The sequence below is a fragment of the Syngnathus acus genome, chromosome 23, assembly GCF_901709675.1.
Source record: "Syngnathus acus chromosome 23, fSynAcu1.2, whole genome shotgun sequence".
Classification (NCBI taxonomy): Eukaryota; Metazoa; Chordata; class Actinopteri; order Syngnathiformes; family Syngnathidae; genus Syngnathus; species Syngnathus acus.
The window spans coordinates 3,937,335-3,955,216 of NC_051107.1; the positions used below are offsets into that span (position 1 = coordinate 3,937,335).

The window sequence follows — 17,882 nt, forward strand, 5'->3', positions numbered from 1 at the left end:
GTTGCGTTCAAATAAGTCGGAATCTTAAGACCTTTACAATGAAAGGTCAAAATTTCATTAAACGGTGTGAAGCAACGGCAAATTTAGTCTAGGGAGTGAAAAAGATTCTTTTTGTTGATGTAAAAATAATAAATATCAAATCAAAGCATTAATGGGCGAAGATTGGCCATACATTGCCCACCCCTGCATAGTAACAAAACATTATTTCCCCTTGATAAGTAAAACATTTTTACTCACCAGTGCAGGATACAATGGTCATCCAAATTGCATGACTTGGTATCTACTGCTTCTTTATTAGTTGTCCACCAGGGTGCAGCATTGACTCACTGGTTGCTTTGCATTGGCACTGAAAAAGCTCACTGTATGAAAAAGAGAGCCAATTAATTATTTCCAAGCGTCATTCATCTAAACTAAGTAAATACATCACTGAAGTTTAATGTAGAAATTTGGAACCTCACAATATCTGCAATGCAGCTTCTACCACCACAATATTAAATATATTGCTAAATGAACACTTCTATATATCTGTTGTTAGTCAAAGTTGCGTAACTTTATTGGCTGCCATTACAGGTGTTAATAATGGAGTGGTATGTTTGTTTTAGATCAAAGCATATTTTTCTTAACTTTGGTTTCCGCGTTTGACTTCCTGTGCAATGATGTCAGCTGTTTTGACTTGACAGGCCCGCCGAGGTGCAGGGGGCAAGCCAGTCAAGACCTGCCCGTGCTCAGCTGTAATCCAAAGCCTTCTTTGTCCCCTTCATCTCCATTTCACGCCAATTTCAAGTCTGACGCCTCATGTGTAGAAATGTCGGACATTCATTCTCTCTGACACCCCCAGCCCGCACCTCGGGGATTGAATAAGGGGATTATATGCAAACTTACATTTCCTGCTTCTGCGCAGGTCATGGATTGGACACCTGAACCATTCCTGAAGGAATGTCTTAACAAGACCCTTCTGGATTCCCCGAGTGAAGGAATCTCGGAATGTGGCGCGTTCTTGAGAAGAGCAAGGGCGCCATCTGGTCCAAAGCTGTTGCAACAGGTAACCAAACTAAAGCACCCTTAATAATGGCCTGTTGCAAGACCTGATCCAAAAGGACAGTAGGCCACATTAGAGGTTCTCAAAACCTTTGAACATCTGCTGTTTGGTGACACGCTTAACATGACAACCCAGTTGCATCTGCGTGTTGGACGGGGAAACCGACACAAAGCGAGAAAAGCCGAGACGGCTTTAGGTGGCGTGAGTCAGCATAGTGACTAATAACGGAGTCCGTGTTGGCTAAATTACCTCATGTTACGTGGCGCAATGACAGATGGGGGAAGAGATCGGATCTTGATAGCGGAAGCCAGACAGACGTCAACACCAATTTGCGGCCAGAAGCACCGGCGGAGCTCGAGGGGGAGCCGTGAGGGCAGTGCCTCCCCGAAGAAATATGCTTGTATTAATCCTGTGCAACCTATTTTATATATGATATGTCATTCTCACACATGGTTGGAGTTTGACTCAACTATCTAAATATTGTGACTTGTGATCAGGTGGTTTTCTTCTCCGTACTCAATTGCTACACGATTGTTATTGTTGAGAGAAGATTGGGAGTAAGACCTCCTGGAACCACCGGGCTCGCTTCCAAACTTGGTAAAGCCGTCGGAATTCACGTCGTGTGCATTAACGGACAGCGGCGGGATTTTTTCTCGTGGACTTTGCGCTGGTTTTCCAGTAAATCTCATCTGCGGAGCACATGCTTCAAAGGGGTGAGGATGAGGACACCAAACGGACAAGGGGGGGGTTGCTGAGGAAACCCAGAAGCATGCTGGGAAACAAAGTGCGCTGTTAGCCCTTTAATCTCCATTCAGGAACTTTTTTTTTTTTTTTTTTAAACTTGAACCAACCGGAACACTGTGCCCTCTCCTCCCCGGCACCCCGAGTGATTCTGCAGCTTGTTTCCCATGGCTGTCCTTCAACAACAATCCTCTTTGTTCGACTGGAAGAAGGGTGGGAGAGGGAGAGATAATCACAGGAGGCGAGGCACGCCGAGGCAAACCGTGAGCCAGATGTGGCAGCGCTGGCTTCTTTTTTTTTTGTTTTTCACCGGGACGTCAGCGGGTCTGCCTCTGAAGTCGGAACGCTCCTTCAATTTGCCGCCCTGTGATGCGGTCAAGCTCATTTCGGCTCGCTCTGCAGCTGGAGACACAGCCGAGTGAGTCGGAAAGCACGCAGAGGTGGAGGGGGGGGAATTCAGTCCACAATTCCGAACCTGGGGCTTTTGTATTTCGGAATGATTCAAGTTGAACTTATAAGTGTCCCCCCCAATTTCTGTCTTTTTTTTTTCTGACCGACTTTTTTTATGAATAGGCACTCTTCTGCATTGTTGACCCCATTTAGCACCTGCAGGAGCGAGGCCCCCTTCACATCAAAAGCATTTTTCCACCTCACTGACAGGCACGGCGTCAACAAAGGCAGGCTGGAAGCAGTTTTGCTTCCCCACGTAGCCGCCGCTCGCTGCCATGGTGCTCGGGCCTTGTTGATACCGGCGGGTGTAAACAGACAAGGAGCGGGACGGAGGAGGTGGTCTGAAGGGGATTCTGTCGATTAGTATTGCTGGAAGGACACGTGTTAGATTTTCCGGTGTATTTCTGGACAGGGAAGCAAAATATCACGCGCTGAAGGATTCGCTTGGTGCCGAGTCATCTCATGACTATGCAGGCCGGTCGCTGGAATAACATCAACTGTCGTAAACAATGAACGAGCCGCTTACTTGCACCTGAATTAACAATAACGAGACCTTTTTGGCCTGGAGAAAGACTTGGCAATTTAAAATTGGATCTCATTCAAAATCAACAATTCTCCATTCAAACCGGGAACTCTAATTTGATTAAATTATTAACTCATGTTTATTAGATTGAGATGATGGATTTCAGCTTCAGACTAGCGCCCCCTGTGGGTGTGGAGTGTTCGCACAGGAATTACTCCTGTTGCTTGTCATCTTTGTGGTGCGTTCGAGTGCAACTGAGGGTAAGCATTAAAAATAGAAGGCGGAGTGTAAATGAAGACACGCGAGCTGGCACTCGGGCAGATAAGCGGGTTGCAAATAACACGTGCGTTGTATTTTGCGCTGTTGTGTTGTTGTAGTTGTCTGCTTAATATTAGGGGTGTAAATCGCGGGTTTTGTAACGATACGATGTGTATCGATGAATCGTTACACCCCTACTAATTAGGGTTTCAAACTAGGGTTAGGGTTTCCTACTAGGGTTTTAAACCAAGGTTAGGGTTACAAACTAGGTTTTAAAGCTAGGCTTAAGGTTTCCAACGAGGCTTTCAAACTACTTTTAGGGTTTCTAAGATTAGGGTTTCTAACTTGGCTTTCAAAACTAGGGTTAGGGTTTTCGACGAGGGTTTCCAAGGAGTTTTGCCATTGCTATTTAGGGTTTCAATCTAGGGTTAGGGTTTCCGACCAGGGTTTTAAACAAAGGTTAGGGTTACAAACTTGGTTTTAATGCTAGGGTTAGGGTTTCCAACGAGGGTTTCAAACTACTTTTATGGTTTCTAAGATCAGGGTTTCTAACTAGGCTTTCAAAACTAGGGTTAGGGTTTCCGACCAGGGTTTCCAAGGAGTTTTGCCATCGCTAATTAAAGTTTCAAACAAGGGGTAGGGTTTCCGACTAGGGTTTTAAACCAAGCTTAGGGTTACAAACTAGGTTTTAAAGCTAAGGTTAGGGTTTCCAACGAGGGTTTCAAACTACTTTTAGGGTTTCTAAGATTAGGGTTTCTAACTAGGCTTTCAAAACTAGGGTTAGGGTTTCCGACCAGGGTTTCCAAGGAATTTTGCCATTGCTAATTAGGGTTTCAAGCTAGGGTTAGGGTTTCCGACTAGGGTTTTAAATCAAGGTTAGGGTTACAAACTAGGGGTGTAAATCGCGGGTTTTGTAACGATACGATATCATATCGATACCAAGATACACGATACGATATTTGCCGATATCTTAAAGCCTGCTGTGATTCATTCACGATACATCACGATATAGTGCTCTACGATCGATATAGAACAATATCCTGATTTATAACAATTCATACGCAAAATCAACAACGTACTGCAAACTCTTTATTTAGGAAATTACAAAGCGCTTCCAAACGAATGACTTGAAGCCCAAAGGGGAGCGAATTTCCTCGTCTTCTTGGACACTAGCCATAGCACCAGCCCAGGAGCCGCGTAGTTGTCGGCTCCCCTTTCACGTGCCTGCTCTGTTCACAACACAACACGCCGGCACTGCTCCCGGAAAGAGGAAGCAAGCAACAATGAACTGGATTTCAAAATAAAGTCGTGTCTAATGTCCGAGGTCAAAAACGGGCGATATAGATCGATGTTTACGTTTAGCATCGATGCCAACAAATCGTAGAGCATTATATCGATTAATCGATGTGTATCGATGAATCGTTCCACCCCTACTTAATATAGCTTTAAATTGCAAGGCCGACCTTTGATTGTTTTTTTGGCCCCCTGCGTCGGGAGCGGTTCGCTCGAGTCGTCATCTTTCCTGATCCCTCTTTTATTTGATAGTACCGTTCTGGCCGCGACATAATAAGAGAGAACACGAGAGTGTTGCGACGCTGGAAAAACCACACGGGCCCCGTCGGGAGCGGGAAAAAAAGCCGGCTCGCAACAACACGCGTCCATTGCACTTGTGCCGGATATGAAACAGAACTGAGTGTCAATTTTGGGTTGGTAGTAGTTTAGAGGATTTTTTTTTTTTTTTCTGGCTGGGAGCGCTTACAAACATCACTGAGGCTACTTTGGGTCATTGGGAATAACAAACGTTTTTGGGAGGCGTCAATTTATTCGCTATTCGATAAGAGCGGGAGGTTCAGTGTACTACTTTCTAAATTGTCAAGACTTTGGCACCACCTAGTGGCATCTTGAGGTACTTCAGAAAGAGCAGAAAAAAAATGCAAATCTGAGTTTTTCAGAGTTGCATTCAAAACAAAAATATTTTAATTTGGGAGTAGCAAAGCGCAAAAAATACGGAGGATCACTGCACAATAAAAGCTGAACCTGACATTTTGTGTGTTGCCGGAGTTGACATTCAGACAAACAGCGATTAGGGATGCTGGCTCAGCGCATAAGCCGCAGCGCCTCTCTGTCCGCTCAGCGCTTTTTGGACATCCTGTATATCTGGCCAATCACGTGCCACTCACTCCACATTGGCACACGCCATTCAACCCATTGTGCCCTGTTTGGAATGTAGCGGCTACACACTGGTCACTACATTAGGTACACCTTATGAGGTCCAATACAGGACCTACAAACATTTGTTGTTCGAATTAAAATGGAGTGACAAACTGGGCGTCTTTGATTTTGTGTCGTGAGCCGGCGCCTGGTGGAACGCAGTCGCCTCCGGAGCCAAATCTTGACTTTACGGCGCCGCCCGTAAAAAAAAAGACATCGATCCTTTCTGTAGTTGCAAAAACCAATAGCGTTCTGCTTTTTTCTGCTCGGAACAAGCCCTCAAGTGACGTTTGTGTTTTATTCGAACACATACGGCGAACAAAGCGGCCCGGGTCAACGGGGAAGAGAAGCTGCCCGTCCGTCACTTGAAATGTAAATGAAGCGTGCGAGCGAATGACTGCACAGCTCGATGTGGCCGTTTTACATAACGCCGGCGCGGAGCCGCGGCCAAAGCGACAGCGCGGTTCCGGCTTGGCCCGGCTCCCGCCGTTCTGGAGCTCTTTCGCGGATGGCAGTGAATGGCGCGGCCGAGTGGAAGCCCGTCGTGGAGGCCGAACGGGAGGGCGAGGAGCCCACGCACCAGCCTGCCCGCTGCCCCCGCGCTTACGCTCATGCGTGGCTTCGCTGTCGCTCCATTCAAACCATCCGGTGACTCCATTCCGCACTCGAACGTATTTAGAAATTGCATCCGTGCGGCTGAAGCGTACGACGGGCTCTACACACACACACCGACTCACTTGACTTTTTCCCATCTTTCTCTCGCCTACACGCACTCACGCACGCTGCCCAAAAAAAGAGAGTATTCCCAGATGGATGCTAGCAGAGCGGGAATTATGTAACAACTCCCAACTTGAGCTCCGCTTGTCATCTCCAAGCAAACTACATACACATTACGCCGGACCGGAATAGAAAGCGCATTGTTGATTTTGGAGAAAATGTAATGGATTAATTGAGTGGCCAATTTAATCGGCCATTTTAGAACCGGCTGTTTTTTTTACACGACCCGAAAAAGGGGCTATTGAACGAACGCGGAGCCCGGCAGTTCCATCCTAGCAACGGCCCGGCTCTGAAAGAGGTTGCGGGCGCTGCCAGATGGAAGGCGGCCCAGTTCCGCATCCCCGAGAAGCGACTCTCCCGAGTCGTAATTCACGACAACGCTACTCGATTGCAAAAGCTGATCTCGCGAAATGAGTTGGTGCGTGTTCAGCAGTTTTTTGCGCTGTCCTTGAATGGACTTTCTGTCGTAATTCTGGTTCGTGGTCCTCCCGTTTATTTGCAAGCTAAGGGGTGGTGGTGGTGGTGGTGGGGGGTGCAGACCAAACTGGGAGCAGATGTAACTTTTACCCCCCACGCTGACACATCGTGCTCACATGCACCAATCCTAGCGTCTCAACGGCGGCCTCTCTTTCGAAGGAGGGGGTCTTCACGCACCCCTAAATTCCTGCCATCACCACCAGCGCATTCCCAGGCCCTCTCCTCGCGGCCCCCCCCTCACCGGTTCCTCGGAACAACGGCGTCAGTGTGGCCCACTGGCGTCACCTTGCTCCTCGGCTGCACACTGGCAACTCTGTTTGTCAAAAGGGGGAACCACCCCGACTTGGAGATGATGGGAAACTAGGAATGATCTTAAAGGCTTGTTTTGACCAATTTGTTTTCTAACACGTTTGCGCACACCTGTCCTGAGATGAAACAATGCGTGGGTTGTCATTTTTTTTTTTTTTGTCTCTCCAAAATCCCCCACCTGGCCACATCACACGGAAATGAACACAATGGCCTTGTTGTGTTGGCGCTATTGCACAGAGGAGGGAAATGAAGGGATTGTGCGGTCACCTCATCTCACCCATCCAGGTGTTTAGCGATCAAAAAAAAAAAAAAAAAGGCTCAGATGCAAATGACAATTACAACAAATGCTCTTCTGTATAATTCGCTTCGAGACAGATTGGTCGATGGAAAAATATCATCCCTTCTTTCCGGATGGTTTAAATTCAAACAAATACAATCTTAACTGGAAGAATGTTATCATTCATATGTGATGAGTCATGGGGATTTTTTTTTTTTTGCTACCTTGATTTCTTGGTTGATGATGCCGCCACATTTGGGCAAGTGAGAACATGCTCTGGATGCTTTCTGGAGAGCCAGATGTTTTGTGTCTCTCCAATGCTGGCAGGTGGTCACAGCTTGTGAAACATCTGGATGAGACAAACGACAAAAGATTCATCCTGGAATTTCTCTGGCCCGATTTCAACCAGCTTTTCTTAAGTAGTGTTAAACATCAAAAATTAGAATATTGGTTTTAGACGGGTACAAAGGGACGCTTGCGCCGTTGTGGGAGTTCAAAAAAAATCTAATCTGTGGAGCGGAAATAATGCATGGTGCTTCTTTTGCGCGAGATTACAGCATGGCCTAACACCCCACCTGATGAAAGCGACGCAGTATGTTGCTGATGCTCATAGGTTCTTTCAGTGGCTCGAGGAGGCCCCGCCTCCAGCCTGGCCAATAACAATGGACGCCGGCGTGATTAACCAAACAAATGCCACCGGCGGCACAAAACCTCTTCTGTCAATGCACGTGGGCATTCCCGACATGCCTCGCTGTTTACGTGCACCCGCGGTTGGGGGGGTCAGAGGGGTTCATGCATTTGGGCCGGCGTGTGACTGGGGGCAAACTGCTTCCATGGACGCTGCCAAAAAGTGACCTGAATGAACTCGCCCGACTGAATGCATGCGGGCACGTTGCTGTACCGACCGTAAATAAGCCCATCTACATGGAGGGGCCCCCTTTCCCAAGATTGTCTTTTGTTTTACAGCGACGCTAGTTAACAGGAAGTCACCATTAAGTGTCCGAATACATTCATCTTACCAGAATGCTGGACTGAGGACAAAAATCCACAGTAGGGCATCCTCCAAAACAGTAGGGGGCAGTGCACTTGTGATGTAGCCTATATTTTTATATACCTTACAATTGTATATAATATAGTCCAAACTTATTTTCCTATTTTTAGAATGCTTTGTTGTCAACGATGACCTACATTCATATTTTAATTCATAAAGCCTGCAGATGTTCTTTCCTCTTCTGGAGGCCTTTTTGTACTCGTAAATAGGAAAAGCTCACATATTTTGATGATGTATTTATTATTTTTTACAGAATGTCATGTTCCCAAATACGATGAGGCACAGCATTGAGTGTGCGGACAGCATCGTAAACTGGAGCCAATAAATGCTTTGTCACAGCGGGGGCAAGTTAAGGAGGTAAATATGGAAAGAACGTGACGTCGCTTACTCCGGTGACGTGAGATGTTTTTGATTGGAGGTGTTGGGGGGGGGGGGGGGGGTATCTAGGAGACATTGTTATCGCACAGCAGCAAGTGACACGCAGTGGAGCCTTTTCCAGCTCTTGAATAATTAAACTGAACGGCTCACTACAAATCTATTTTTAGCAACAAGAGCCGGACAGACGCGTGTCAAATATACACGGGAGCGAGGCGCTGGTGTTTATCACGCGACATAAAACGTCACGTCACATGACGCCGGCGGCCACATCAATGGAGGATGACTTGGCCCCCCTCCCCCGAGGCGTTCGAATGACACTTTGTTTGCTCTTAAAATGGACCGGCTTTGTTCTAAAAATAAGATTATCAGCACAGCAATAAATGTCACTTGAGTGACCGACACACCACTCGCTTTATTTTCCATGGAACGTTTTCATTTTTACTAGAACCCAAGGACTTGCTAACACACCACAAGAACAACCCGTAAAAAGTCAGTCCGCCCTTTTTCAGCTTCACAAAAACAGACTGAAGAAGCTTTTTCGTCGCCATGGTGACCTGGGATCATCTCGCATATTGGAATTTAAAACACAGTCAGCACATGCCTTTTTTTTTTTTTATGATTTCACTCAGAATATTTCACGCTTGACTGCGTTCAAAGAGATACTGTACGTTCAAGCGTGACCGCATCAAATCAGATTTATGAGTGACCTATACGCTTCAAGATGGTATCTTTTTAGCCTCGAGCTTAAAGTGACCGGTGCTTGTGCTCTGGCCCACCACTGAACTCCATCCTTGCCCCTCCTCCCAAAAGCCTGCCGGCTACAAATCCTTCACATCATCTCGGCATTTTCGTATACCTTCGAGTTCAATGTAAAGAGGACGTTTGCCGACACGGCTCGTACGTTGCATGAACCGGAAAAAGATGGCCAGGTGTCCAAATACTTTTGTCCACATAGTGCGTTCGCAAGAAATGTTGCTTCTCCGTGATGTCATCGGTATGTTCGGTGACAGCTGGCTTTCACTTCCGGAAGATGATGTCACTCGTTCGTACTAACTTAGCTTCCCTACGAATTTATCAACGGCGGGAAGGCAAGCTAATACGCAACAGCGTGACCTCACCGAGACGGGCGTATTGTTTTAAAGGTCGCCATAACGCCCGGGCCGCGGCCGCCTTATCGCATATCTGCCAACACAAATTGACAAGATTAAAGCACATTGTTTACACACAATGGAAAAGTCCCGACGCGGATGTGACGTACGACAACAGTTATTTGATAGTCGTAACCTTCGGCGGCGACGTCAGCGCGGATAATCCGGCGAGACGCAAACATGAATAAACGCACCGAGCGCAATAATGGGCTTGATGCACTTATGCGTGAGGCAATCACATCCATATGCGCCACACGGAGCCTCCGTGGCGGCTCCGTGACGGCAGATAGCCGCGCTTGAAAACAGGAAGCCGAGCGTGCTCTGCTAATCGGAGGGGGGGGGGGGGGGGGGGTTGCTGCCTGCGTTGCCGTGCTTGCTCAACTCAAAGTTGCTGGAGCGGAAGTAATCTCGGCTGTTCACTGAGTGCATTCTTTTAAGCTACTGAGCTAATGGCTTCCTCCTCCTTGCTTCTAAAACAAAACAAACTGGGCGGCGGCGGCGGCAACGGCAGCAGCATCGCGACTCGTTGAGTAACAAAGTCCTTTTTCGGGACCTTTGCCATCCACCTGAGCGCCTCGCCACCCACGTTTGGACGGCTGCCATTTGCTCGGGCTTTGCCAGGGAGAAGAATTACAACCGGAAGGAAGCCTTCGAGCACATTCGATTGATCGGCTGACCTCCGGGCAGGCTCGGTTTTAACGCCTAAGCGGAAATGCAAAAAGAAAGAAAGGCTTGTGAATTAAACACTCCGCGTGATGTCACTGGCTCCTTTGATTTTGACTAACCAGGCACCACGAGAACTTAAAAACTGCAGCGCTGCCTTAATTAGCCGACTGTTTTGACTCCATCTTGGTGACGTGTGGGGCAAAGTAGGCCGAGAGCGCCGACCTCGTCGCACACGACCGACCGTGTTTGCACTTGAGTGTGTGCGTGTTATGATGCCGCCTGTGACCTAGTTACGTTGGGCCCGCGTCGGAGTTTCTGCGCTGCAGGTTACATCGATGCACTTTACTCGCTCGCTTTTGCGGTGGGAATTCTTGCTGGGTCAGCACTTGCGCTCGAACAGAATTTTATCCAGCATGTCGTGGAGGTTCTGTACGTTCTCGCTTTATGATTGCGCCGGCGAGCCTTTGTGGTGTCACATTATTATTGTTATTATCGAGACTAGCACGTTTTCCGCCGCGTCTGGGAACTGAATGTCCTGGTTGTAACATAATCGCCGTGATGACTTTGGTCATCGCCGTGGCAACAGACTCACAGGTAAACAAGAGAGGGGAGGGGGTGAAGATACAATGACTGTAAGTGATTTCAAAACATAAATGAAAGGCTGTTTAAATCACGTTTGTCCCACTTTGGACCGGAGTGTCCGAGTGAAACCGGTGCTGAGGAGCCGACACAATTGATGCATTGATACACCTCAGGGTGCGAAACATTCTCACATTTCTTCCAATTCAAAGACTTTGAGGTCGGCGAAACTGTGATCACATGCCTCGCTCGCAATGTGACTGGATCGCAATGTTCCGGTTTCTTTTATTGTTTGGTCAGGAAGTCAGGAAAAATGAAACAAAACACATGAATTTTTAATCTACAGGTGAGTCGTGGCTTCAGGGATCCTCCAAACAAAACGTGACTGACAAGAAGTCCATCTGCACTCTCAACCGTGACCGCAATCTTCCTTTACACTATTTAGTTAGGAGGTCACGGTCGGCTGGGCTCAATCCCGACATGCATTGTGAACCGACCAGATCGTCATTCATCATCGGACCTCGTTTGTTGGAATGAAACACGAGCCCAGAAAGCTTGAAGAATTTCTAATCGATAAACTCTTATTGACTAGTGGTAGAATTAATGAAAGGGATAGACTACATTGGAACGATTGGAATGATCTCAAATTTGTCAATCTGTTTTTTAGTGTGCGGTTCATAACTTTGCTGCAAGATATTTTGTTCTAATAATAATTTCCATAAAATTGAGGTGCACTCTGGCAGCACACAAACCCTTCTGTCACTTTGCTGGAAGCCCGAGGGCCGAAATTATTGCTTTGATACAGATTTTAACGATTCATATTTTATTCAGCCTATTCATTACATTACACATAGTACTGATCAAGCTTTTTGAGTTTCTGTTGTTATGCCAAGCTTCAGAACTTTTTTTTTTAATTTTTTTATCATGGGCAGAGAACGTCCTCAACTAATCTCTAGTAATAGTAATTGTTTACACACAGCAAAGATAATGGCTGCTTGTGAGAACTGTTGTAAGCTCTTTGTGTGTTTGTTAAAATTGCCATTGTTTGAAGGTTTATAAACGCCCTAAATAAAACATTTTATCTCTGCGTGTGCCCACACTTACCGCTCATGAATACGTGGTGTTCAACAGAACAAAGGGTTCCTTCAGGGTGAGCAGCAGGTTGCCTCCAGCTTCGCAGCCAGGTAGTCCTCTGCTGGCAGTGGCGCAACTTTTAATGAACACCAGGACCAGACCATGAGGCGGCAAGCCCCGAGCAGGAGGCCTCCACATCTACACAACACATGGGGCAATGTTCAAACTGAAGCTGAAGATAGTTTAAGAGAAATGATCTGAATAAATTACCAAAATAAACTAATAATATGAATAGAAATGAATTAAGAAATACGACAAGTTAAAAAGTCAAAATGGATTGATTACGAGTGACGTGTTCGCGTTGTTGCTAACAATAGCATTTTGGTTTTAGCAAACGCTACTTCTACTCGTTATTAAAAAATAAAATACAAACTTCTATTCGTTATGTATTTAAATAATGTGTCTCACTACAGTGTCCAGTAGAGCCGCAATACACACCAAGACAAAAGTGTATTTTGTTCATTAAAGTTTGGGCCGGGCGAACCGGAAATTGTCGCGCTATCACTTCCTGTTTCATCTCAAAGTGCAGCGCCACCTAAAGGCTTGGCATGCATATTACATTATTTTGTAAACATATTTGCGTATTAAACGGCATTTTATCCATTAAGTATGTTTTATCGGCGCTAAAAGTATAAAGTATAGAACGACGTAATAAAACAAGTTAGATTGTTTATACTGCCTTTTACCTCAATGTCAATAGATAATAAAATGCAACAATAATTATAGATATTTTCAAAGTATGATGGCTTGAGGGTCAGTATAGATTTAATTGTGACATCACACAGAAGCAAAATGACGTGCTTAAGCACAACATAGCATGGACCAATACAAACTCGTGCATTCTGATGGCCGCGTGTCCTCAAAGCGGGGTCAGACGAATGGACACACAACCACTCACAGTTAGATCCACGGAGAAACAAAGAAGCTAGTGTGAAGTGTAGTATCACTGGCAACGCCGGTGCAATCTCTCGTCTCGTCTTTTCCTGTTCTCGGCGCTGGCGTCGCAGCCTGTGCCGCCTGTGTGGGTTGACACCCACCGGCCCATCTGCGCCCGCCGAAGGCCTTCGGGGCCCCTGGAGACCATCTGGCATCTCCCTCTTGTGTCTGGCGACTCGTCACCTACGAAAGTCTCTTCGACTTGTCCGAATTGCTTTGCATACTCGTGCAAGTCAGGACACATCACATGACATCATTTAGATAGGAAACAGATAATATTAAGCGTTAATATATAAATGGTTGTGTTCCTCTAGACACTAATGGACGTTGATAAAAGTGTGTGTGTGGGGGTGGAGACCATATGCCCACCCATCTCCACTTAATGAGGATTTCACAGTGAGAGTGGATGAGGCCTCACTGTCATCTGTGAGGTTTTGATGAAGACAAGATGACGCTCATTTACATGGCATAAAGCTGTTAAGACAATGAATGGGAGGATTAGCAGGGTCGTTCGAGCAGAGTTAATAAATTAACTTGATGAATGAGACCAGTGCTTTAACAGCACTACTTGGTAACTAGTGGAGGTCAGAAGGGTTAGGAGTCTGTTTTACACTCCAGCTGTGACTGTCTCCAGCCTAGCACATGTGCCTCTTATTTGTAGCGTGGTTTTTGAACATTGTCGTGCGGTTAATGACTGCTGTGATGTCTTGGCGCGGTCATGCTAGTCTTTGTGGTCAAATAAAGTTACATTGCACTCTGAAATAATCACAACACCAGTTATTTCTGTACATAAAAGTGGGATTTTAATTGAAAATTTGGTATAAAAAAAAAAAAAATGCAATATTAAATCCTTTGGGGCCCCGAGCGGCAACGGTGAGCCCGAAGGTGTTGAATGTGGCGCGGTTGTGTGAAAAGCGTAATTGTTTTCAACTTCAAAGTACAGATGGAGTCAACCTCCAAAATAGTTAAATAACATTCAAATCCTTTCAAATTTAAGTAAACTTGTTTTATTCTGCTTTACATCAACAATTGTCAGTGCATCCTCCACATCTACAAAAAGGAAAAAAATTGTCGATATGTAAAAATAAGTTAGGAATGCAAACTAAATGCAAAGTAGAATATGCAAAAAAAAAAAAAAATTTTTTAAAGGGAAGGGAGTTTAAGCAGACAATAAATAAATAAATAACCACAGAATGTGGAATGTCTACATGTTTTGTTGACAAATAAATTAAATTCAAATGGGGAGGAGGGGGAAAAAATATACACACTAAAAGAGGCGGGAGGAAACACACTGTACAATATTTGCAAAAAAAAGAAAAAAAACCCCAACAACACAGTCTATGAATATTGCATTGATTGTGCATTTCACCCCCCAAGGAGCCCCGAGAGGGGCCGAGGAGGTGGGGCATAACGTGTCAAGCGGTGAGACGGCGGGAGGCAAAAAACGTTCAAGAGGCGACAGAACTCGCAACAGGCATGGCTGAACACAACGGGAGAAAAAGAGAGCGAAAAAAAGGCCGAGCGGGGTCGAGGTGTATGCGTCTGTTGACATGTTGTAGACATTCAGAAAAGACAGGATCCAGTTTCCAAAACACCTGTTCAGGCTATAGAGTGAGTGAGCAGCTTCCAAGAGTGATACACAGTCGCGCATGTGTGTTTCAAGTATTCTATTCTCTCCTCTCTGATGCTCTCGCAACCTCTCAACTGGGGGCTACTTGGCTTGTGGTGATGGAGACGCTCTCCCGTCACTGAGGTTTGAGTCCGAAAAAATGTCGAAAACTGCTGAGATGAAAAGCCCCCAGAACAAGCAGCGTTCCAAACAAAAAAAGGCACTCCAAAATTAAAACGTTGAATTAAAAAAAAAAAAGTGTTTTCCCCAACGCTCTATGAGAGCAGCCATATCTGAATAGGAAGGCCTTGCCAGATGCATATACCAGCCTACTGACAAAAACAAGTTCAAACAAGGGGAAATAAATAGTGCTGGTAAGACCAACCAAACAGCCAACATGTTCCCCTTTAGGAAACAACTGAATGGAAACAAGGGAATTTGGGGGGTAAGAGAAGCAACAACAAACAGTTGCAACCAAACAGCAACATGTTCCCCTTCAGGAAACAACTTTTTAAGAGAAACAACAACAACGAGTTGCTGAAACCCCCCCCCCACAGCAAGTCTTTAGAGTCCTTCAGACTGCTCCTCAGAGGCTCCCCTTGCTTGAGGTTGTGCTCGACGACGAATCGGTAGCGATGGTCCGCAGGCGGATGTCGACGGCGGCCGGCTCCTCGGGATTGGGGTCGGGCGCCTCGGCCGTCGCCCGCATCCAGGCGTGGTCGCAGATCTGCTCCAGTGTGGGCCGGTCGGAGGGCCGCAGGGCCAGGCACCATTTGATCAGCTGCTGGCACTCTGTGGAATCAAGAGAGCAAGCTCAGAGGGACGCTTTCCGGTTTCACTTCATTATTAGGACAAATATATGAGATCCCCCCCCCCCCTAGTAAAACAAGTGCCTTGGCTCAATAAACGCTTTGGAAACACTGCTGCAATTCATTCTTTTCACACCAGTTGGTTCCGGATCCCATTAGTACTACTTGGTGCAGCTAGGGGGCGATAGAGCCAATCTTTGCGTGCGTGTGTGTAATTGCAGCAACTCACCAGCTGACACCCTCCTCCTGAAGTACACTCTTCCCCGGAGGATCTCCTCATCCTGCTCGAAGGGGATGTCTCCGCACACCATGTCGTAAAGCAGCACGCCGAGCGACCACACCGTGGCGGAGCGTCCGTGGTATCTGTGGAAGCGGATCCACTCGGGTGGGCTGTACACACGAGTACCTAGAGAGGGGAGAAAAAAAAGGGGGGGGCAATGAGTATGGAGGGTGCACAAAAAGGCACAAAATTGGTTGGTGTTTCTAGGTCATGCAAAAAGAGAGAGAGAAGCTCCCTGTGCAACCACAACAAACCGGCTAACCTATACACCCCCCCCCCCCACCCACCTTTTCCTCCTCCTCCCTCATCAGCACAGAGCAGGAAACGTGATCCCATCATGTGACGCCGCAGCTCGGGTTTCACAACAAACGCCTTACGTGGCACTCGACGACCCGACTATGACTCACGTTATTCGGTTCCCGTACAGTATGGATACACGCGAATCATGCGTCACGCAGTCGTCACAAGCGCTCACGATTCAATTTGAAATAGATTAATATGAGGAAAGCCCTCCGCCGCGCCGCCCCCCCTCCCCAACTTAAAAACATAAACATCACTGCGTCACAGGCTAGTAAACGCCTCCGCGACTGGAAATAGCACCGAGTGCATCAAGGGCCCGAAATGACCAAAACAACGCGGAAGCTTACCGTCAAAGTCCGTGTACACGGTGTCCTTGAGGATGGCCCCGGAGCCAAAGTCGATAAGCTTCAGCTCCCCGGTGCGGAGATCCACGAGTAGGTTCTCGTCCTTGATGTCCCGGTGCACCACGCCGCAGCTGTAGCAGTGGCGCACCGCTTCCAGGACTTGGAGAAAAAAGCCCCGCGCCGCGTCCTCGTCCAGGGCGCCCTTCTCGGTGATGAAGTCGAACAGGTCCTTAACGAGCTCCGGCCGCTCCATAACCAGGAGCCAGCCGTCGGCGCGCTCGTAATAATCCAGCAATTTGATAACTCCGCGAAAAGAGGAGCTGACTTTCTTCAGCAGGAGAATCTCGAGCGGGACCATGCTTCCATTCTAAGAGCAGAAAATGAGGGAATCCGTGATGATGAGGATTGCGGGGATTACACGCAGCCCGCCCCGACGTTACATCAAAACAAACACTTACAATCGAGCCCCACTCGGTCACCCTTTCCTTGGCAACGTGTTTGACAGCGACCTGGAGTCAATAAAAAAAAAAAAACATTTAGAGTCGCATAAAGAGGAAATTCTCAATTCCTCCACACCGTCCGCGACTCACCGGTGCCCCGTCAGAGAGCCTGCTGCCAGCGTAGACGGTTCCGAAGCCGCCGCTCCCCACCACGGTGCCCACCTGGTACACCTTCTCGAACGGTTCCTTCTCCACTTTGACTGTTTCGGGGGAGGGCGAAGATTAGCTCCCCGAGTAGTTCCACAACAGCCGTTAACCTCTTTCAACTCTCCCTCCCCCGCTGCCAGCCGTCTTTTGCTTTGACCAAGACGTTGCGACGTTACGCTTACTTACCCGGCGGAAGCTGGATTTTCACTGGTAGGTGGTCCATGCTCGAAGGGTTGCAAATGTGCGAAAAAGAACCAAACTTTGACAGCAACATATTAGAAAAAGGAGGTAAAAATGAAAAGCCGGTGGTGGTGATCCAAGGCAACCAGAGAGAGGGATTCGACTACTTCTAGAAAGACTTTAAGGGGTTCGGGCGCCGTCTAAATAGTAGTATGGATCGTCTTGGAGTATATCCAAGCCAGCCGTGCGCCAACTCGGCCGCACCGCGCCCGTTCAAATCGTGTCACGACCGTAAAGTCGCACACCGGTGCCTGAAAGCCGACATGAAAGCGGGTCGGAAGGGGTCGAGGTACCACCAAAAAAAACCAACCAAATAGTAGATTCCGAGGAAACAACAACAACAAAAAAGTAAAGTCCCGAATTTCTGGAAACGCACACGCGTGCAGTAGGTCAAAATGTCCTCCGCGATGTGTTGATATCCTGAAGTGTTGCCGCTGTCTGAGCTTTGACGCGCTCTCCCAGAGCCAATATTTTGACGCGCAGTGGGACGTTAAGTATCCCTCCGCCGCAATACCGGGCGATCCTTTCGTTCAAATCTCGCTGATAAAACCACCACGTTTCCCAAAATACATATCCGAACACGTATGAAAAACAGAACATGTCATAAAACACACTTTTGCTCCAAAATAGGGTTTGAAACTCCATTTGTATCACGGGACTATTTCTTCATAGTAGGAGACGCGCAAGAATCCCTGTCTG

At 47.1% G+C, this 17,882-nt stretch overlaps 1 protein-coding gene and 1 long non-coding RNA gene across 2 annotated transcripts; both read right to left on the reverse strand.

The window, feature by feature from the left end:
• Nucleotides 1-242: 242 nt before the first annotated feature.
• Nucleotides 243-12,158, reverse strand: LOC119117490. Its single transcript, XR_005096533.1, has 3 exons — nucleotides 11,989-12,158; nucleotides 7,287-7,411; nucleotides 243-359 (listed from the first exon to the last, which is right to left on the reverse strand). It is a non-coding gene; the product is annotated as an uncharacterized LOC119117490 (long non-coding RNA).
• A 1,780-nt stretch (nucleotides 12,159-13,938) lies between these two features.
• Nucleotides 13,939-17,641, reverse strand: pim3 (Pim-3 proto-oncogene, serine/threonine kinase). The gene is made up of 6 exons (XM_037243571.1): nucleotides 17,130-17,641; nucleotides 16,887-16,996; nucleotides 16,755-16,805; nucleotides 16,300-16,663; nucleotides 15,602-15,778; nucleotides 13,939-15,355 (listed from the first exon to the last, which is right to left on the reverse strand). Exons 1-6 carry the CDS (start codon nucleotides 17,215-17,217, stop codon nucleotides 15,150-15,152), a joined length of 996 nt encoding a protein of 331 aa, XP_037099466.1. The 5' UTR covers nucleotides 17,218-17,641; the 3' UTR covers nucleotides 13,939-15,149.
• Nucleotides 17,642-17,882: the final 241 nt, after the last annotated feature.